The 23593-nt window shown below is 42.4% G+C and overlaps 1 protein-coding gene across 2 annotated transcripts in view; it reads right to left on the bottom strand.

Annotated features, from left to right (window-relative positions):
* The window catches only part of RGS7 (regulator of G protein signaling 7), a 557085-nt gene that overhangs the window by 201793 nt on the left and 331699 nt on the right, over positions 1-23593 (bottom strand). Inside the window, exons 1-2 of one of the 2 annotated variants that reach the window (XM_030196384.1) lie at positions 18484-18629; positions 5187-5293 (exon numbers count right to left, since the gene is read on the bottom strand). In XM_030196384.1, the coding sequence (XP_030052244.1) occupies positions 5187-5279 (93 nt within the window). In that variant the 5' untranslated portion in view covers positions 5280-5293; positions 18484-18629. Of the gene's footprint in view, positions 1-5186; positions 5294-18483; positions 18630-23593 lie in introns of those variants that run through there. The other variant, XM_030196383.1, reaches the window with a different exon arrangement.

The following is a 23593-nucleotide window of genomic DNA, read 5'->3' as shown; positions in this document are numbered from 1 at the left end:
CTGTCGCTTGGCAACTCGCAGCTTCAGCTCCCTCCATAAGTTTTCAATGGGATTAAGGTCTGGTGACTGGCTAGGCCACTCCATGACCCTAATGTGCTTCTTCCTGAGCCACTCCTTTGTTGCCTTGGCTGTATGTTTTGGGTCATTGTCGTGCTGGAAGACCCAGCCACGACCCATTTTTAAGGCCCTGGCGGAGGGAAGGAGGTTGTCACTCAGAATTGTACGGTACATGGCCCCATCCATTCTCCCATTGATGCGGTGAAGTAGTCCTGTGCCCTTAGCAGAGAAACACCCCCAAAACATAACATTTCCACCTCCATGCTTGACAGTGGGGACGGTGTTCTTTGGGTCATAGGCAGCATTTCTCTTCCTCCAAACACGGCGAGTTGAGTTCATGCCAAAGAGCTCAATTTTTGTCTCATCTGACCACAGCACCTTCTCCCAATCACTCTCGGCATCATCCAGGTGTTCACTGGCAAACTTCAGACGAGCCGTCACATGTGCCTTCCGGAGCAGGGGGACCTTGCGGGCACTGCAGGATTGCAATCCGTTATGTCGTAATGTGTTACCAATGGTTTTCGTGGTGACAGTGGTCCCAGCTGCCTTGAGATCATTGACAAGTTCCCCCCTTGTAGTTGTAGGCTGATTTCTAACCTTCCTCATGATCAAGGATACCCCACGAGGTGAGATTTTGCGTGGAGCCCCAGATCTTTGTCGATTGACAGTCATTTTGTACTTCTTCCATTTTCTTACTATGGCACCAACAGTTGTCTCCTTCTCGCCCAGCGTCTTACTGATGGTTTTGTAGCCCATTCCAGCCTTGTGCAGGTGTATGATCTTGTCCCTGACATCCTTAGACAGCTCCTTGCTCTTGGCCATTTTGTAGAGGTTAGAGTCTGACTGATTCACTGAGTCTGTGGACAGGTGTCTTTCATACAGGTGACCATTGCCGACAGCTGTCTGTCATGCAGGTAACGAGTTGATTTGGAGCATCTACCTGGTCTGTAGGGGCCAGATCTCTTACTGGTTGGTGGGGGATCAAATACTTATTTCCCTCTGCAGAATGCAAATAAATTCATATACTTTCCACAATGTGATTTTCCGGATTTAATTTGTGATGTGCTATCTCTCACTGTTACCAATAACCTACCCTTCAATTATGGGCTGCTCATGTCTTTGTCAGTGGGCAAACTTACAAAATCAGCAAGGGATCAAATACTTATTTCCACCACTGTATGTACTCTACTGCTGAAGACTATGTTCCTGTTTTTTGGGAGGGGGGGGGGGGGTCAAAAAAGTTTTTGGTTATTAGAAATATAAAGAAATGAACAATGTATCAGAATATAGATACATTTATCAAAAAACCTTGTAAGACATATACATAAGTCAAGCAGGAAGACTGTAATATGAAAGCAGACATTCTCATATTGAAGCAAACCAGAGAATATCAGGAAAAGGTGAATCTGTGACAAAAAGGTACAAAAACCAGACCGAGTTTCCTGTTGACCAGGAAGGGGAGTGTGATTTCAATCCATGATGTTCTCAAGTGTTCCAGCTATTTATATTTAAAATATATGGAAAGAGTGTGAATGATAAATGCAATGCTATGTTTTAACTCAGTAGGCACTTGTGTTCCAATGCAATAGTTGATGATGTGCAGTAGCTCACAGAAATTAGGCAGGAAGAGTAACAGAAAACAGGTAAAGCAGTTTGAATACATTTACTAAATGTATTCCTCTTTCAAAATGCAACTGAGAAATGCAACATTTGCCAGCCTTATGTACTCTCCTTACTTAACAAACCAAAGAGTAAAATGTCCATCCAATGTGTCTCCCTCTTTCATTCAAGCTCCACAGGGTAAGGTGTGGGGATGAGCAGTAAGTATAATGGGAACTGAGGCCAGGTCCCCTGGCTCCAGTCCTAGGTCTTAGTTACTAGTGCTAGAACTTGAATCTGCCACCCCTGAATGATATGACATGTGCTCTAACCACTAGCCTACCTCCTCCAGAGCATACAGGTGTCTGTTTGAATGGTGAAGCTTACCTCCTTGGGTAGGAGGAAAGTTCAAAATGCCATCCCAGTCAAGTAAATGCCAATCCAGGTAAATTAACTGCTCTGGGTCATCACTCATAGTGCTGGGATTTGAACCCACTGAATGATAAGTCATGTGTTCTAACCACTAGCCTACTACCTGCAGAGACAGCTTTTAAGTATGTTAGTGAGGAGACACCTCTCAGCAGAGTAGCCTGGACAGCTGTGACCTGCCCCCCCCCCCCCCTCCTCAATTGAGTGTAACTTCCCATCAACCAAGACAAATGTGTATGGTGGATAGTTCTTAGGAAGTAAAAAGCATGTCTGGCAAAAAGGTTAATATACAAACCAAACAGGAGTGGAATTCAAGATGGAGGATCTGTTGTAAATCAGCACTGGTGTCCCTGAGGAACATTTTTGAAACGGAAATTTCTGCAGGACATTTGGAACTCACAGTGAATGAGCGACGGAGTTGCAAGTTCAGATAAGTCTGCTCCAGTTTGTTTCTTAACCTCCAGTGCTTGCTGTTGAGGTAAAGAAGCTGAAAGTTTAAAGACTTCACTCAGATAATAGGGATTATATTTTAACCCTCCATTATGTGGATCCTGGTGGTATAGTCTGCTTATTGAGAACTCATTCATTATCACATTTTGTTTTGATTTAAATTTTATATTGGGTTAAAGCACAAACTTAAAAATTGAGAGTTCTATATGTAAAGTATGTCATGATGTATAGAGCTTGCAAGTGAGTCACTTCTTGCGGCCTGACTCACTGACGTAACACTTGGCTGTACAGCCTATTCTGAACTCTCCATTGAACCTCTTAGGCATCTTTTATACTGCTTTTCTAGATATAGTTTTGGGATTGACTCTTTGTATAGTATATTAGATTTGTCTCTCCCTTGGGATTTTTGTTAGTAAGCCTATGAAAGGGCTGGAAAAACATGCTGGAGATATTGCTGTATATGCATCTTGTTTTGCCATGTTTCACTTTCTGGGTTATGTGTTGTCTTTGGTGCATTCTTCCTGTTTTGTCTTCTTTCTGTACAAGTCTGCACTCTTCTTCTGGACCCAGAACCAAAAGAAAAAGGGCAGGATAGCCCAGGAATGTTCTGAAGAGATGCAGAGAATGATCCATCACTTTTGCAAAAGGGGCTAATATCTTCCCACTACCCCAGAAGGTGGGAAAGAATGAATTAAAAAAACAAATTGACAGCTGCAGGGTGGGAATCAGAAGGACATTCCCTAGGCAACACTTTTCTTTTGCAACTGAAAGGAGAAAAGAAAAGAATCTCTCTCTCTCTCTCTCTCTCTATATATATATATATATAGTGATATCCCCCTTCTCACTCAGGGTGACCTGGTTCTTAATATGCAGATCATATGCAAATTAGTGTCCTACCCCTTCTCGCTCAGGGTGACCTGGTTCCCACTCAGCAAATTAAACAGGTCTCACCAACTGCATATTTCTCAGGCAACTCTTTATTCCAGCCCCTGGGCACACTTCTTCTAGCTTAATACTTTATACTTTCATAGATCTTCACACTGAGCCTCCCCACACAGATACATGGGCTCAGTACTACACCAATACCTTGGGGACTCTCAACCCCAGGCTTTGCAACCTGCTTCTCTCAGTACTTTGGACACCCAGTCCCCCCTTTGAACCCACAGTTCTGGACACACAGTCTTTTCTTCTTTGGACACACAGTCCCCTCTTTGAACACACAGTTCCGGACACACAGTCTTTTCTTCTTTGGACACACAGTCCCTCCACTGAACACACAGTTCCTATAAGTACTGTGGTCCCCCCTTTGAACCCACAGTTCTGGACACACAGAGGCTCATTTTCAAAGCACTTAGCCTCCCAAAGTTCCATAGAAACCTATGGAACTTAGCCTCCCAAACTGCTTTGAAAATATGCCTAACAGTCTTTTCTTCTTTGGACACACAGTTCCGGACACACAGTATTTTCTTCTTTGGACACACAGTTCCTATAAGTACTGAGGACACACAGTCAAACACTAATGCTTTAGGGACTTCTTACCCCAGGACTTTCAGCCTGCTGATCTCCTTTGGACACCCAGTCCACCCCCAAGTCCATAAGGTTAGCCAGTATCTTTCAGGGGCTCTCTCTTCTTCTTCTGCTGCTAGCTCACTTCCCTTCCTTTCACACCTCAGGTGGGGTATAAAGTGGTTAATTAGCTACACAGGACCCAGCCCATAACCACCTGCACCTGTGGACCTCCCAGGGCTCTCCCCGGTCCTAGCGACCTCCAACTTCTTCTAACGCCCTCTAATGGCCTACACCGTATAGGACACCCTCTTACTTATCACAATATATATAACTGCAGGGAGGAATGAAGTAAGATTGTAGCAGGGAGGAGAAGGATCTTTTTGCTTTAAATAAAGTGAGTGTGAGAGGGAGGGAAGGAGAATCGTCACCTGGTAGTCATCTCTTTTTTTCCAGTAGGAGGCAGTGAGGGAAGAATGGAAGGAAGTAGTCAAGATTGGGGCACTTGCTTCTTTTATTTAAAAGATGGGAGATAATAGGGGAATTGGGGCAGCAGGCAAGGCTCTTTTTTTCACAAGGTAGTGGACCAGACAAATATGGGACTGGCCTTGCAGCGCATAGATTGTCTGGCCACACTTAGCTGGTAAGATTGTGAATTTATGAAATGTGCCTAGGCAGAGAAGTACTATAGGCACATTATGTTGTTCCTATTTTATAAAGGCAACAGATGCACCTATGTGGTGTTATAAAATTCCCCCTAATGCTCCCATACAAAGTTAAGCCTGCTCTTTATGTACCAATGAGAATCAGCACTTATGTTTTTTCTAGTGCCTACTTTTATGGATGTAAACAGCAAGGAAATGTTATAAATGCCTACATGAGCACGTAAAACACTTATTTAATGCTAACTAGATAAAGTAACAATGCCTGACACCAGCATGCCTCCAGCCCTCCCCCTTTTGTCCAAGTAAATATTATGTCACAGCGATTTTGTGTGCTTATCATTTTACCCAGACAGAAGGGGAGATTTTAGAACAGAAACATACATGCCATTACAAGTTGCAAGCTCTGAATAATAACCCCTATCTTTAACAATGCATTGAGATAACTACTCAAAGGCTTAACATTAAGCATTTAGGACCTACCTGAAACCGGTAGAAGGTGCCATCATCCTTTAACGTTAGTACATGGTCTGAGATTGGAAAGAAGTAGCCATGGGCTGCCATTAATGTCCCCATATGCAGCGCCTCCACTGTTCCATGCAAAAGAAAAGAATATAGAAGAGAATACTTAATTGCTTGAATTTAGACAGTGGAGAATGATGCCTTAGATCATATCTCCTTATCTTTCCTGAGCACACACTTATGACTGCAAGGCATCTGTATACTACAAGCAATATTATTGATCTATTTTTCTTTGCATAAAGAAGACATGAGGGGAATTCTATAAATGGTGCTCAAAAATGGATGCTATAAAAGATCAGTGCTAAACACTATTCTGTAAAGGGTGCGTGTCCTTTATAGAAAAGCGCTTAGCACCAATTCTTATGTCTAACTCTGGTCACCAGACTTACGCTTGCTCAAACCTGGTGTAAATCCGAGCACCCAAGTTGAACGCGGAGACCCATTAATCTACAACACAGCATGTAACTTTTTGGAATGCCCCTGACCCGTCCATACCTCTCCCATGGCTATACTTCATTTTGGATTGAACGCTATGGGATTTAGACACCCCGGGGTGCAAAGTGCACAGCAAGATGCATACATAAATCATAATTGGTGCAATTATGTCAATAAATTGGTTGTTGGCATCCAATTATCAATGTTTAACAGCTTGTTTGCCAATTAAGTTGCACATTCATCTTGGAAGTGAATTTAAATTTGGGTGCCCAAATATGGACACCATATATAGATTCCAGGAGATAGTGTTGACTACAGTACTACAATAATTCCCATTAGTATCAGAACGATCCATCGCAGTTTTCTACATGGCCTGCAAAAATCATCTCTTCTACAGCTAATAATACCAGAACTGAATGGCCTAAAAAATGATGCTGAACAAAAAAACTGTTCAGGAAGACTGATAAGTCATACAATTGAATAACATCAACCAATAATGCCAGGACAGAATTGCTCTCCCAGAGCTCAGAACTGTGAGTGTAAACTTATGAGAATGTTCAGCCCTTCCCACACTCAGTGATCTCAGCTCCTCAGTCAGTTCCCAAGCTCAGAACAGTAAGACAACTCTTGAGGCGGTGGGTAGGATTATGTGCCTTATCAATCTTGCTGTCTGTTACAGGTAAGCAACATTGCCTTTTTCATTGACAAGCAGAATCGAAGCAGGCATTCAAGTGAGTGACTGCCACTCATTGGGGTGCCCGGTTTCATATAGTTTTAGTCTTTTGAGCACCTGCATAGTTGATTGTGAGATTTGTTAGTTGATAGGATATATAGATCAGTACTAGTTGATTGGAGATTCTGTCTTATGCTGAGACTTCGACCAACTAATGATTATATCAAAAAGTGTATGGATATTTTTTTTTCTTACATTTGTACCCCGCACTTTCCCACTCATAGCAGGTTCAACGCATAATTAAACTCTGGAACTCGTTGCCGGAGAACGTGGTGAAGGCGGTTAGCTTGGCAGAGTTTAAAAGGGAGTTAGACGGGTTCCTAAAGGACAAGTCCATAAACCACAACTAAATGGACTTGGGAATAATCCACAATTCCGGGAATAACATGTATAGAATGTATGTATGTTTGGGAAGCTTGCCAGGTGCCCTTGGCCTGGATTGGCTGTTGTCGTGGACAGGATGCTGGGCTCGATGGACCCTTGGTCTTTTCCCAATGTGGCATTACTTATGTACTTATATTATATACAGGTACTTATTTGTACTTGGGGCAATGGAGGGTTAAGTGACTTGCCCAGAGTCACAAGGAGCTGCCTGTGCCTGCAGTGGGAATTGAACCCAGTTCCCCAGGACCAAAGTTCACCACTCTAACCACTAGGCCACTCCTCCACTTCCAGATGATACCTGGCAAAATAGGCTTTTAAAGCACTTGTGTCCTGTGTCACTTATAGCAATGAGACTTGACTTTGGAGCTGAGAAAAATATCTACTTATTCATAACCAATTGTATACATGAAACCAGAAGTTAGGCTGATTTATGCCTTTATATTAGCACAGTGGTCTAATCACATGCATTATGAATGATGCTTGTGAAATTGAGTCAACTTTGGATTGTTTGAGGTACATGTAATCAAAAGTTACTGATGCTGGTAAGGTGAAAGAAGATCACAGCTCATAATTTGGGGATATGTGATTAGCAGTGCAAAAGAAGCACAGCTGAAGAGGAAGGCATCCAAAGAAAAGATTGCTGTGCCTTTCCACATACAGTACAGTCTCAATTATCCGATGTAAACGGGACCAAGACATTGTCAGATAAGTGAAAAGTCAGATAATATGGAAAACAATGGTAATTCCTTAAAAATACATGGAAAACACACTTTATGCGTAAAGAATAGCATAGGGTGTCCATATGTAAAATATTGTTTATTAACACTAACCAGCAACCAGTGTGTGAAGCCGGAACACAGGAAGAGAACCTGCACACTTCTTAATGGCAACATGATGATGTCATCGGGAGGGGGGGGGGGGTCTGTCAGATATGCCAGATGGTCATGTTAGTGAAGGTCAGATAATCGAGACTGTACTGTAGACATTTTCTTCTATCTGTCAGCTACCAGATGAGTAACTGTTTTCAGTTTTTTCTTACAGAATCTTTTCAGTGCTTCCTGTAAAACATATAATCTGAAATCTGCTGTCCAGTAGTATAACTAACAATCACTCATACTTGGGTTTCAGTTCACCTCTCTTTAACCACTCATAAGTCTGGTCTTGATCTGTGTATAGTTCTTAGAGTAACACTTTATATTTCCTACTGTATTTGTGTATTTGTTACTTGTTTTTCTCTTTCAGAGGGGGAAGACCTGTGATTGATGATGTGAGTCCAGCTGTCCAAGTACAGGAATTCTAGGTGCTCTTGGTCAGGAAGCATCTTGAAGATACCCGAGGAGCCAACGACAAATTAAAGGTGAGGAGTTGAACAAGAACTGGGTGGATTGAAGGTAAGCTTGGGGTTCTTGTGAGGAGGATGTAATGGAATACTTTTATCCATCTCTGATTTAAATTGAATATATTACCTTTATGAATACTATGGACAACCAAGAAATCACCTAGATGAGTCCTTTACCAAATAAAACCCGAATTGTCACTAGAAGCTCACATGAGTAACATAGTAGATGATGGCAGAAAAAGACCTGAACGGTCCATCCAGTCTGCCCAACAAGATAAACTCACATGTGCTACTTTTTGTGTATACCTTACCTTGATTTGTACCTGTCCTTTTCCGGGCACAGACTGTATAAGTCTGCCCAGCACTATCCCCGCCTCCCAACCACCAGCCCCGCCTCCCACCACCGGTTCTGGCACAGACCGTATAAGTCTGCCCAGCACCATCTCCATCTCCCGCCACCGGCTTTGCAACCCAATATCGTCTAAGCTCCTTAGGATCCCTTCCTTCTGAGCAGGATTCCTTTATGATTATCCCACGCATGTTTGAATTCCGTTACCATTTTCGTTTCCACCACCTCCCGCGGGAGGGCATTCCAAGCATCCACTACTCTCTCCGTAAAAAAATACTTCCTGACATTTTTCTTGAGTCTGCCCCCCTTCAATCTCATTTCATGTCCTCTCGTTCTACTGCCTTCACATCTCCGGAAAAGGTTCGTTTGCAGATTAATACCTTTCAAATATTTGAACGTCTGTATCATATCACCCCTGTTTCTCCTTTCCTCCAGAATATTATAGACTGAAACTATAATATTTTGGCCATATTATGTGATGGCCAGAGTCCTAGAAAAAGCAATTATGCTGGGAAAAGTTAAAGTAAAAAGAGGATATGGAAGACCAGCAATAAGATGGTCAATCTATATGGTCACCAGGAGTCGGCTTTGACTTGATAGCAATTAATCAATCAATTCTTAGTAGGAACAGCTTCATTTGGTATGAATTGTTCTATCAATATCGGGATTTAGTGCTCATAAGAAAGCATGTAGGAGTCAAAGCCAATAACAGAAGTTGAAAAAGCAGAGTTATGATCTCCAACTCTGCCTCACAATTGTTTTAGTGTAATTGAGTGCAATGTATGCACTTTCTTTCCTCTACTTTTTTTTAACACAATGGCAAGCACTCACTAGGAATGCATATTATTTATTTATTTATTTATTTATTTATTGCATTTGTATTCCACATTCCCCCACCTATTTGCAGGCTCAATGTGGCTTACATAGATTTGTTAACATTGTCATTTCAGGATATCAGATCAGATACAGTTAGTAATGTGTAGCGATTAGGAAGGGAAAAAAGAAGAAGGAAGAGAGTGATTAGGGTAGTTATAGAAGGTGAGCCTTCATAATTGAGTGGGTTGGTGAGGTGACTTAGTGAGGCTGTAGGTTCTCATTGTAGGCCTTGTTTGGAAGCAAAATTAAGCAAACAAAGGTGTCCGGAGGAGCTGGCAGACATGCTTCTTTATTGGTTGCATTCATCAGTCTGTAAAAAATGGCTAGATTTAAAGTGACAAGCATCATAGAAGCAGTGAACATAGCTGCTTGAAAGAGTTTCATTTCTAAAGGATGTACTATGTAAGGTATCCTTCCCAGAAGAATGCTACAGAATTGCTTAACAACCAAAAAGAAGGGGGTAGGCCAATGTTATTTCAACTCATGTCGTTTTATTAATCAAATACCAACTGTAACAAAAACTCGACACAGTGCTGTGTTTCGGTGCCACATGCACATGCATCAAGAGTTGAGCAGTAGTTTCAATAGCAGTTGATATAAAATGTTTGGTAGGACACACACTCTCAACAATTCACACTATGGATTCAACAGCATCAAGAATGCCGTCAGACAACAAAAGACGTATGAAGTGCAGAATAGTGGGTTTGCAGAGTTAATGAACCAAATCCAACTGCTTGGAACCAAGGATTAGGGGGATCTGTCAGATAGGGCAGTGTTTCCCCAGTCCAGTCCTGGCGTACCACTTGCCAGTCAGGTTTTCAGGATATCCACAATGAATATGTATGAACTTGGTTTGCATACACTGCCTCCATTAGATGCAAATTTCTTACATGCATATTCATTGTGGATATTCTGAAAACCTGACTCGCAAGGGGTACTCCAGGACCGGACTTGGGGAAACACTGAAATAGGGGATTGATGACCATTGCTCTGAGGACCCCTCTATAGATAAGGAGGTAAAATATTGAATCTTGATCCCCTGACCTGGTGCAGAGGAAAGGCATCTCCTGTATGGAAATATGCTTACCCATAAAAAGGAAGTTTTATGTGAAACCTATAATATGACTGGAATCTGATTGCGTAAAGAGAAATGCAAGAAAGGAATTTAACTGAGGAATTCAAGATATTATCAGAATTCTACCACTAACTATAATCAGTTAGGTACATAAATGCTAGTATTCTATAACCTGCACATGCACCTGCCCTCCATGAAGTTGCGAGCTCTGGAATTTGAGCACAAAAGTTATAGAATGGTGACTAAGGGCAGTTACATGCAAAACTGCTAATTGGTGCAATTAACTCAAATTAAGGCTAATTATAACCTATTATTGTTCATTAACACCAATTAGCAGCTCATTATTAAATTGTTACGTGCACACCTGCTCTTATTTTATAACTTGTGTGTGAAAATTTGCACACTTGTTGCAAATTTGGATGTGCAACAATAAAGAATTTGGGGGCTAGTCTCCACCTTACTAAATTTATGGAGGACTACCATATGAGCTTTCTACATCATGGGTGGCAATACCTCTCCCCATAAGAATATGAGGTGCTCTATGGTTCAGAACAAAGGTCCTTTAAGCCCAGTTTCCTGTTTCCAACAGTGGCCAATCCAGGTCACAAATACCTGGCAGAGTCCTATAAAGTAGCATTGAAATGTTCAGGAATGGTGATACATCTGACTGAATTGCCTTATATAATTCCCTGGGGAATTCATCTTTCCCCTCCACTTTACCAGCATAAACCTTCCCATCTGTCATCCCTCCTCGTCTTGACCCTGTATCCAGATAGTTGTCAATACTTCCAATGGGAGATTGACCTCTGGTTTGTAAAGATATTCATAATACTTTCTAACCCCCCAGCTATACCCTCATTTTCCTCTATTAGATTTTCCCCTCTCACCAATTTCTTTACCCAACTGAAGCTTCTTTGTTTTCACAACTGTCAAATCAGTAATATCCCTGCCTTATTGCTATGTTCCATATAATCCCTCTTTGACCTCCTTAGTTACTACTCATTTTTGAGCATCCCTAAAAGATCTACTGGTCAATGTTCAGCTGATGGCAGTCAGCACTTTTATAAACTCTGACTGCTGCCAGCTAAATTAGACTCAGATATTCAATTCCAGGCACTGGCATTGGATATCCGGACAAGACTGGGCATTTGGTGGCCACCATTACTTTTGCGGGGTCTTGGCTGATATTCAGCGATGACCCACATAAGATACTTATAAGGGTCTTGAATACTGGCTGGGATCTGCATGAGGTGGCCTGTCAATTGCAACACCCCCTCCCATATTTCCCTGATTTCGCCAATCCACCCCTTTTGAATCCCCCAGATCCTCTGTTCTCCAACCCTATGCTCCAATCCTCCCTGACTTCCTAATCCAATCCCCTCCCCCTTTCTGATCCCCTCATTCTGTTCTCCAACCCACCCAGGCACCTGGATGCTCCTGGGACTTACCTGGAGTTGATACCTGGTGTTCAGTGACATGGGGCTGGAGTGGTCCTCTTTCTGCTCCTGCCTCATTGGCTCTAGATTCTAAAATGGTAGCACTGACTCCCTAGAGGTAGTCTTGCAGTACTACTGCTATGGGTTCAGCCTTCCATACAAGGGCAAAGGTCAGTACCACCATTTTGAAACCCAGAAACTTGGGGCTGACTGGGGTTTCAGGAGAAGGTGGTTGAGAATCAGAGTAGGGGGATTGAAAAGGGGGGAGATTTGATTGAGGAGCCAGGAAAGACTAGAACCATGGTGGGGTTGGGGAATAGAGTAGGGGATCAGAAATGGGGTATCAGGACCAGAAATGAGGGTGTCAGATCAATACTGGAAGTTAAGCCAGGTATCAGCAAGTATTCAGTGATGGTATTCGAAAAGCTAAGCAGTGCAAAATAGAATTACCTTTTGCACAGTCCTACCTGGGCACTTTGCTGTATGGGCACCAACACAGAATACTGCTCATGCTTGCATAAGTAACAGCTTCTCCTTGACTTTGCTTTTGGCCACCCCTCCATTGGTTGGTTTTACTTGTGTGGTCTGAACTGATTGTCAGCAGCATTACCAGGTTAGAGTCACTGAATACTGGCAGCTGGCTCGCTCAGCAGGGTTTAACTGGCAGGATCAGCCCAGATAAACCCTTTGGAATATTGGACTCCTAATTATTTTTCTTGCAGTTGTTGATATGTTCCCAGATTTCTGTCTTTTTATGTAGAGCCTGAAGCTATTGTACTTCGAGTAATGAACCTGGATTTTTCCTTTACCCTCTCTTTTTTTTCCTATGCTTTCAAATGAATTAACATTACATGCCCTTCATGAATGCTTTTCCTGATTCCCATCCTGTAACCAATTTCATATCCATGGTTTCATTTTATAGTTCAAAATCCCGCCATGCTTTCTGCATATGTTGCTGTACCTCTTCTCTCTCCAGCAAACTTACACTAACTTGTCATTATTACATGATCTGAGATCACAACTGGGTGGATATAGAGCTTTCTCCATTTCCTTAACAAGAGTTTCCTTACAAATACGTAATCAAGGAGCTAGATGACTTGCTGAAAAATTAATCCAGAATATGTTAAAGAGTGTGACAGAAGAAACAATGAAATTGCAAGGCTTGAGTGTGTTTGATGTAAAGATGAGAAAAAAAATCCAGATTTTATCAAATGCACATACAGTTCAAGCCTTCTGAACTAGGCCTTCCAGTGCCCTCTTTGTTTCTGTCTGTAATTTAAAGCTTTGTTTTGTTTTAGCAATTGTAAAACAATTCGTAATAGCTGTGTAATTAGTAGTTTCTTTTTTAAATGAAAAATAGCATACACACTAATGCAAAATGGACCTTTTGTATAAAAACTGTGCTATTAGCAGCACTGCACTAATAGCAATGTGCGGTTGGGCAGACTGGACTGCTTTGTGTTTCCAATAGAATTATGCACCTTTTCAGTGGATAGCAGCAGCCTAGCTGTAGCAGAACAACAGACACTGACATGTGGCTCTTTAATGGCCACCCTGCTTTCATTCCAGAGGAGGTGAATGTAGCGAGGCAGGCAATTCAGAAAGCATGTAGTAGCACTTTTCCAATTCTGTAACTGAGAGAGCCATAAATTGGCTTTGTCCTGTCCAATTATAAGTGCACATACTAATACATCAGTATTTGGATCCTATACATAAAGACAAATCTTAGAAACCATTTTCTGATTATTTTACTCATGCCAATTTTGCTAATAAAAATCCGAAACTTAGTGATGAATACATCGTTAATGTAGGAAGGGAAAATACAAGGAATAGCTATGCCTGACTAGCATAGATAAGTGTAGAGATGAGAAACTTTCTTCAACTAAATCTGAAATTATATTAAAAACATTTTTTTCCATTTTAAATTGTTCAGATGATCAAAGCCAGTTTTAACCCAGTTCTAACCTAAACTGGATTTGAAAAATAGGTCAAATTTACTCAGATTAGTTTCAACATATATAAACATTTACAAGTCTATCTGTATTACTCAAAAGAATGTGCAAGTCTGCATTTAGGAGGTGACTATAAATGGGTGCTTGCAGTTACATGCACTTTGCACGCAGATATGTGCCAAATATACTATTCTATAATGTACATAAGCACATAAGCACCGCCATACAGGGGAAAGACCAAGGGTCCATCAAGCTCAGCATCCTGTCTCTGACAGCGGCCAATCCAGGCTTCAAGAACCTGGCAACCCCCCCCCCCCCCAAAAAAAAAAACCCATTAATAATGTTCAATGGACTTTTCCTTCAGGAATCTGTCCAAACCCCCCTTAAACTCCGTAAGGACAGCCGCTGCCACCACATTCTCCGGCAACGAGTTCCAGAGTCCAACTATACGCTGAGTAAAGAAAAACTTTCTCCTATTTGTTTTAAATCTACCATATTCTAGCTTCGTCTTGTGTCCCCTGGTTCTATTATTGTTTGAAAGTGTAAACAAACGCTTCACATCTGTCCGCTCTACTCCGCTCATTATTTTGTAGACTTCTACATGCATGGGCTATAGTATGCAACTGCAAGGGGGCAAACTCATGGGTGGGCAATGGGTGTGCCATCAAGCGACACATGCAACTTGTATAATACTGTCGGTTACACACATTCACCTTTGGCACATCCACTTACATCAACCATTGACCTGGCATAAGTGATCGTGCCTAATGTTTGCTACATCAAAGCGGGTCTACGCTAGCATTCTACGACATTTTAGGTGAACCTCACTGCTGTTATAAAATTGGCACTCATCACACCCTATTGTGACACCTAATTCAGGGGCCCTTTTTCTAAGCTGCGGTAAAAAGTAGCCTGTGATAATTTGGACGTGTGAGTTTGGCATGCGCCAGGCCATTTTTTTACCACAGCTGGGAGAAAGGGCTTATATTAGTGGGGCTGTTCATTGGCCGTGTGCTAAAATTAAAAGCAGCACGCAGCTATTTACTGCCTGAGCCCTTACCGCCAATGGTAGGGGCTCACACACACTACTCACGTGGTAATCAGCTGGCATTTGCTAATGTGGCATTGCTGCTGATTACCACCAGGAATGCACCCCCCCCCCCATTGTAGAAACTAGAAAAATATTTTTTACCGTGGAAAATAGATCGTGCCAACTTCAAACTTACCACCAAACTAGCCCAACGGTAGTGTCAATTTGGCATGCTAACCTGTTAGCCCTACCACAGCTTAGTAAAAGGGCCCCTTAAGGCACTAATTTATAGAATTAGCTCCTTAATGCATAGGCGCGCGCGCGCGCACACACACATATATGCAAATTCAAATCCAAATGCAGTCAAAAAGATCCACATGGAGAATATGGAGATCCGAGTCAGCTGCAATTGAATAAGATTCCAGCCCACAGCTGTTTGATTCTGGTTGTATGGGGCTGTATTCTAAAAGACAGAGTTAGGAACATATTCCAGAATCTCTGATGTTTTAAAATACCTAGATTAACTTTGCATTTTAGTCCCAAAATCAAATAAACTCATCTCTAGTTCAATGTCAACAATACTGAAATACAATTATTTACTTTAGTACTTATTCTTTTTATGGTGTTACTGGACATACACTGCTGCACAATGGTGATAAGCCTTTGCCAAAAAGAATGTCTGTACTAAGCTACAAAGTGACTTTACAAAAGTGAGCTGTCATGAAACACCTAGCCACCCGCCTGGGCTACCCTTGCGGCTACTTAAAGGGTCTATCCCCAGCACAGCTCAGGTCAGCCTGCACCTGCCACTTGTGCTTTAAACTAGCACCCTCCTTCCACTGACTGGGTCCCAACTGCCTCTGGGTGAGTCTCCCACTCTCAAATTATCCCCAGTGATTTCTAGGTTACTGGGGGCCACACTCCCAGTGGTCCCACAGTTCTTAGAAAAAACTCACAGACCCAACACACAAACCACCAGGATTCTTAGTCTGTCCAGAAAAGCAGAGGTAATATACTAAAAATGTTATTGTCATGAAAAATTATGAACAGAAAAGGTGCAATCAGCAAAACAATAACTGAAATAAGGACGCACGAGCACAAACTAAGTGAGTCCAACTTCACTACGTTTTCCTCCATCGCGCGCCGCCGAGAAGGGAAGACTTCGGCCGGCTGGCGGGGGTTGGGGACGGGTCCCCTGCCAGCACAGGTACGCCACAGCAGCTGGGGCGGTTTGGCGGAGGGAACGGGGGCTCCAGACGCTCGCAACAGGGGGGTCCATGGGTCAGGAACTGCGAGGGAGAGGGGTCTACAAATTGGTGAGAGGAAGCCATGGAGGTGGGGTCTCGAACTTGGACAGTGGGAGGGGTCTGGAACATGGAGGGGGGTCTGGAATTCAGATTGAATGAGGGAGGGGGTCTGCAACTGGGGGAGGAGTGATGGGGGTCTGATGGGGGTCTGCAACTGGAGGGGCCAGTGATGGGGGGTCTGTAACTGTGGGGGGGTCTGGAACTGGAGGGGGGACTGATGGAGGGGTCTGGAACTGGGGGGGTGATGGAGGGGTCTGGAACTGGGGGGGCGGGGAGTGATGGAGGGGTCTAGAACTGGGGGGGGGGGAAACCTTGCTAGCGCCCATTTCCTTTGCCTGAAACGGGCCTTTTTTACTAGTATATACATATTTTATAGGCTAATATTTAGACTAGAGGCTGATTGAATTTCATTTTTGGTTTTGGCTACAGTGCTGAAACTGACCCAATATACGTTTTCTGCCTGGTTTCAGTTGCGGCCAAAAAGTTATTTTAATTTGCAGCCATGGTTTCAGTTTCACAAAAAACTAACTGTGATTTTCGGTGGAAGCTGAAAATTTGTGATTTGTCATGTTTGTTTTCCTTCCATCCCTCTCCTCTCTGAGCAAGTGTTGTCTCTTTCTCCGTCTACAGCCACCTATAAGGGCGACCATCTCTAACGCCGGCCCCGTCAAGCGGCGTACCCGACTATATTATCGAAACAAGATGGCCGGCCATCTTTCGTTTCAATAATATGGTCGGGGCCGGCCAAATTTCAACATTTGACCTGCCCTTAGAGATCGCTGGCATTAGAGATGGCCGCCATTGGTTTTCGTCGATAATGGAAACTAATGGCGGCCATCTCAAACCTGGCCAAATCCAAGGGGGGTTTGGAGGGCTCCCATTTACCATCACAAGTGTAACAGCTAGAAGGGGGATGGGCCTGGGTCCGCCTGCCTGAAGTGCACTGCACCCACTAAAACTGATCCAGGGACCTGCATACTGCTGTCATAGAACTGGGTATGACATTTGAGGCTGGCATAGAGGCTGGCAAAAAATGTTTTTTATATTTTTGGGGGGTGAGAGGGGGTTGGTGACCACTGGGGGAGTAAGGGGAGGTCATCCCCGATTCCCTTTGGTGGTCATCTGGTCAGTTCGGGCACCTTTTCGAGGCTTGGTCGTGAAAAAAATTGGACCAAGTAAAGTCGGCCAAATGCTTGTCAGGGACACCCTTCTTTTTTCCATTATCAACCGAGGATAACCACCTCTTAATCATGCTCCAGTCCCGCTTTTGGTACACTGCCGACATGCCCCCGTGAACTTTGGTCGTCCCTGCGACCAGGGGCGTAGCCTGACTTCGGCGGGAGGGGGGTCCAGCGCCAGGTGAGGGGCACATTTTAGCCCCTCCTGGCACTGCAGACCCCCCGCCATTGCTGACCCCCCCCGCCGCCACCGCCACCACCGCCACCACCAACTTTGATGACCCCCTCCCGCCGATGACCCTCTTGACCCCCCTCCTGCCGCCAACCCTCCCCTGCCGCCGCTGTCATCGCCTACCTTTGCTGGCGGGGGACCCCAATCCCTGCCAGCCGAGGTCCTCTTCTTCCCGCGCAATGCTTCGTTCTGTTTCTGACATCCTGCACGTACTACAATGTACTACAGCTGATCTGCAAGGCTTCGTTCTGTTTCTGTGAGTCTGACATTCTGCACGTACAGTCAAAAACAGAACAAAGCCTTTGTGGGAAGAAGAGGACCTCGGCTGGCGGAGATTGGGGTTCCCCCACCAGCAAAGGTAGCCCACGGCGACGGCGGTGGGAGGGGGTCGAGAGGGTCATCGGCAGGTGGTCCAGGGCCAAATCTACGGGGGCCCAGGCCTCCCTGGCCCCACGTAGCTATGCCACTGCCCATGACAGAAAGCAGTTGAGGACGCCCAAAATCGGCTTTCGATTATGCCGATTTGGGCGACCTTGAGAGAAGGACGCCCATCTCCCAATTTGTGTTGGAAGATGGGCGTCCTTCTCTTTTGATTATGCCCCAGATAGTGGCACATAACTGCAAGATTTCCATACAAAACTTGGATCACTATGATTCACCTTTTGCATGCCACTACTGTTCACAAGAAATGTCTGGTAGATTTGTCACACTGCAAGGAAGCACTACAGGACTTTATTTTATTTATATGGTAAATTGTTACACAAAATAATAAACCTGCCTTTAGAGCTGAAACTAAACAGATGTCTTTGAACAAAATGATGCTCTGTCTTCCTAAGGTTCAAAGGTACTCGCTGGGATTACAATAACAGTGAAAATAAGAGGATCAGCATAAAGACTGCTAGGAAAACAGTACATAAAACTTACTGTCTCACCCTAGTATTCTCCATTTGTCTCCTTCTTCTGCACATATAAATCATAGTCTCCATTTTGCTTTCTGAAAAAGAATCAATACAATCTTGTAGTCCTTCAGGATCCTCAAATGTTTTATTCTTTTTATTCACAGTCACTTTCATCCTTGCCGGATAGAACAATCTGAACCTTCCTTTTAAATTACTTAATTGCTCTTCTTAGGGTGTGCATTTCCATTAGGTGAACTAGGCAGTCACCTAGAGCATTGACATTCTAGGAATGGCGCAAGGGCAGTGAGCAGCCTTTTTTAAGTTTACCTGGAACTCAGCTCCTGAAGCTAGAGGAGGAAAGGTACTTAGGAGCTCATTGTTTCCCTCCGAAGTATGAGGTCAGTACAGGCAGCTCAGCTCCTGAGGCTAGATATTCATCCCTATGCCTCATGGGAAACCAACATGCTCTTAAGCGTCTTTCCTTCTCTGGGTCCAGGACCTGAGCTACCTCTGCTGATCCTGCATCTCAGAGAAAAGCAACATACTCTTAACCATCCTTCTTCTGGCTTCAGGAACTGAGCTCCCAGAGTCTGCATGGGCTTGGGCTGGCAGTGATTTAGGTTGGAGGGTGCAGGATTGATTGGGAGGGGGCAAGATCAATGGGGATGGGGGGGGGGGGGAAGAAGAGTGATGATTTGCCTAGGGCACAACATATACTAAGATATACTTGCACTGGCTCTGGCTCTTGTTTTACCAGAAAAAAGACTTCCCTTTCTGAGGTTTGGCTTTATTTAGAATCATGACCATCAGAATTGTCTTCCCATTCCTTAATTATGGTCATACGTTCACTACTTGAGGGTGTCTCATTATCTGAATCACCACTGGTGTCTGCTATTTCTTGTATCTTGTATTATAGGAAAGCACTCTAAGGTCAGTTTTCAAATCAGTTTAGCTAGGTAACTGTGTAGTTACCCAAATAGATGTCAATGGGTAAAAAATATGCCTCTTACAACAGCTAAAGATATGCTTTTGCTTTTACAACATGCAAACATTTAGCTGGATTAAACCAACATGTTCCTAGAGAGATGTTTTATTTAAGAAGGAAACAAAGCACATACATTTTGAATTTTCAAATATATGTACATTGTTTTGACACTATCCCATCATTGGTAGTAAGGATGTGCATTTGTAAGCATGCATTCAGTTTGTTACTGTGCCTGAAAAACTTGAGTGTGCACAAAACTGATGAAATATGCATTTAACACACAAAACAGAATGAACAAATGCATGCACAATGGATTTTTACATAGTAAAAAGTTCAGATACACATTAACTCCCCTGTTTACTAAGCCGTGTTAGCGGCTGTGTTGTGCTACTGCCGGAACAGCCCCTTCCCTATGAATAGGCTGTGTCGTCATTGCCACATGGGAACCGACAGCATGGCTTAGTAAACGGGGTGGGGGAGGGGTAACACCTTGCAATAACTGAATGTGTGAGAGGAGTGGCCTAGTGGTTAGGGTGGTGGACTTTGGTCCTGAGGAACTGAGTTCAATTCCCAGCACACGCAGCTCCTTGTGACTCTGGGCAAGTCACATAACCCTCCATTGCCCACCACATTGAGCCTGCCATGAGTGGGAAAGCGCAGGGTACAAATGTAACAAAAAAAAAAAATCAGCCAAATGAAAAAAAACACCCCAAAATTAAGAAAATTTCCAAACATTTTTGGCCATGCACATCCCTACTTGGTAGAAGTAGTAAATGTAAATTACACATTTAGGAGCCCTTTTACAAAGACACAGGAGGACTAACGCGCGGGTAGCGCATGCCTAATCGGCACTACTGCCGGGGTAGGGCATGCACCTGGTGGTAATTCCAATTTTAGCACATACTGAATCCCGCGGTAGAAAATAATTTTCTATTTTCTACCGTAGGGGGCATTCCTTGCATGGTTACCATGTGGGTAGCATGTGAGCCCTTACTGTTAGGTCAGTGGGTGGCAGTAACGGCTCAGGCCATAAATAGGCGCTCACTAGTTTTAATATTATTGCAGGCCCATTTTCTGGCCCAGTAAAAAATGGCCCAGCGTGTGCCTAAAAGACGTGCCCACACTACCACAGGCCATTTTTTATCGCGGAATTGTAGAAGGACCCCTTAGTTTCTATTTGAAAACTGGCTACAAAGTCTAAGCATACTAAAGTACCCATGTAATTTGCAGCACACAAGATAAAATGTCCTCTTTTATATAGTCTTTCAATCTTAACGTCCTTCACAAATTGAGTTGTCAATAACTTTGGCAGACATGTCGCCCTACATTTCATTTGATCACGACCGTTTGTTTCAGTTCTGATTTTCTTTCATTTGTCTTAGTACAGGTTATTTTAGTTTAGCATGTGTTAATATGAATAATGGCTAAAGTGAAATATTACACAGAAAAAATGGGGACAAGAACCCAAAATGTATAACCATAAAAAATACAAAAAAGGATTCTTTCAGAATTGAATAAGTAAGGAAAAACAAAAATTAGAGAAAGGGAGGAAAAAGCCTCAAGAAGCTCCTAATTGTCAATTAAAGGAGCAGGACTTCATCAGAGGCTCCCTTTTAGAGCCGCTTTCTATCTATGTGGACACTATTTTACTATGTCCTTTGGTCTCGAAAGGGAGATCATATATTATAGATTCTACTCAATTCATGAATCATTTAAAAGATTGGAGGGGCTCATTGGAAAACTTTATTGGTGACTTTGAATGTAGCTTCATTATATACTGCAGTACCTCAAGATGAAGCTTTGACTGTGCTTGAGAGATTTTTAGAACAACGATCAGATAATGAAACTCCTACACCAATTATTTTGAGTCTGGAATCTCTAGCTATGAAATTTATGTTTTTTTCAATATGGAGAGAAGTTATTCCAACAGATTTCTGGAGTCACCGTGGATGCAACGATGGCGCCCCCTGTGGCAAATCTTTTCATGATGAATTTTGAAGATCAATATATTTACTCAAGTGTGTTTCAAGCTAATATCAAAATCTGTGTTTGTTTTATCGATAATGTGTTCCTACTCTGGCAAGGAGATAGTGGGACACTCAATCAATTTGTGGAGTATTTGAATGCATGCCAAATGAAAATTAAGTTCACCGTTCAATATGATGAAACTGAAATAGCATATTTAGATATGAAGGTACGAAAGAAAAATAATCAGTTTGAGATGACAGTGTGTTGTAAAAGCACTGATGTGAATACTTTTTTGGATTTCTCCAGCTGTCATGCCAAGACTCTAAGGATAGCTTGCCTTTTTCTCAATTACTTAGATATCGATGGATTTGTTCAGAAGAGAAAGAATTTCGGTCACAAGTCCGTTTATTATGTAGGAAGCTTTTGGATCAAGGCTATCTCAATAAAGTTGTTTGAAATACATACCGCAGAGCCAAGTACAATAACTGAGATTTTCTTTTGCAGCCATGCTCACAGGATACAGAAGATGAGGCTTTAATTCACACATGTGTTTTGAAATACACCTCTAAGGCTTTAAATGTGGCAAACATTGATAAAAAAGAAACACTGGCATATAATGAGGACTCTACCAGTCTTTTCTCATTCAAGAGTGTGGTTGCATACAGTAGGGGTCACAATTTGAAATAGCTTTTATGACCCTCTGTTCTATCCACAATAAATACAGAACTGAGAAATTTTGAAGGACATAAAAAATATAATAACTGTGTCGTGTGCCCTTTAATGCTAGAGACAGCAGTATTTAAAGATCCCATCAGGAATAAAGAATACACTCTCTTTGTCAATACTACATGCAAATTGACATATGTGATTTACTGTATCATCTGTCCCTGTGACAAGCTTTATGTGGGGCAAACAACTCGTCAGCTATATATACATTTGGTGGAACATAAGAGCACCACTAAGATCCATAACAGCACGTCGCCTTTAGCAACCCACTGTGATGAATGTCACCATGCATTTGAGGTGTTACGTTGTCTGGTACTTCAACGGATTCCACTATCTACAAAGGGTGGTGATAGACGGCGCCTATTATTGCAGAAAGAACAATTCATTTTTAGACTGAATTCTTTGATTCCATCTGGTCTGAACTCCAAAGTAGAATGGTGTCACTTTTACTGATTCTTTTTGAGTATTTAGATATAAAATCAGCCCCATTTTTTCAGCTGATTCCCATCTGATTGGCTATAGCCTCTCTGGGCATCTGACGTCAATCTTAATAAGCGCCATTTCTTCAGGGAAGTCTCTGCCTATATTGTCCGCTCTGTGAACGGAGTTAAAGTAAGCAGTGTTGGTGAAATTTTATCTCAGTAGATTTCAGATGATAAGATGCTATGAAAATTTTCTCTCTCTTCTTTATAGATTTTTTAGACCGATGTAGCTAACGAAACCCTGGCCACTGTTGGTCATGGTCTGGTTACTACAACAGCTGGAAGAAAGAGACTAGATGAGCTAAGTATTTAGAACTATTTTTGATAAGCATTTGTTTATTGAATCCTACAATTTGTAAATAGATTTTTCAGGGAGGTTTTTTGCCTATGATAAAGAAGTCCTGCTCCTTTAATTGTTAATTAGGAGCTTCTTGAGGCTCTTTCTTCCCTTTCTTTAATTTTTGTTTTTGATTACTTATTCAATTCTGAAAGAATCCTTTTTGTATTTATAAAATTGAAATATTTACATTGATTTGTGATACTGCATGTTATTTCGTTTTAGAATTTGTAAATTAGTATATGCTAAATGATATAACTAAAAAAAAAACTGAATAAAATCAAAATTCCCATTCCTGGTTTCCTTTTGAATCCAAAAACTTCTCAAATTGTTTTTATAGTGGTTATATGGTTATATTTTGCATCATCGAAGCTCCTTTTCAGCTCAGCAATGATTTTGACCTTATCCTGTAGTAATGTCACTGTATCTTCAAATAAAGAAATCTTTTCCTTCAAGTTGTTCACTATATTTTCAAATTAACAAGAACTTCATGATAAAGACCTTCTTCTTTTTTATTGCACTAGTCATACCAAGATGCTCTTCTCTTCTGTTCTTATGTTTTCTGTCATTAATTCCTTTTAGCAATTACAGTTCCATCATGATCATAGGACAGGTGCTTACAATTCCAGTTTCATTGCCAACAAC

This window comes from Microcaecilia unicolor, chromosome 3 (genome assembly GCF_901765095.1).
Source record: "Microcaecilia unicolor chromosome 3, aMicUni1.1, whole genome shotgun sequence".
Taxonomy (NCBI): domain Eukaryota; kingdom Metazoa; phylum Chordata; class Amphibia; order Gymnophiona; family Siphonopidae; genus Microcaecilia; species Microcaecilia unicolor.
This window is presented reverse-complemented; position numbering and strand designations above follow the sequence as displayed.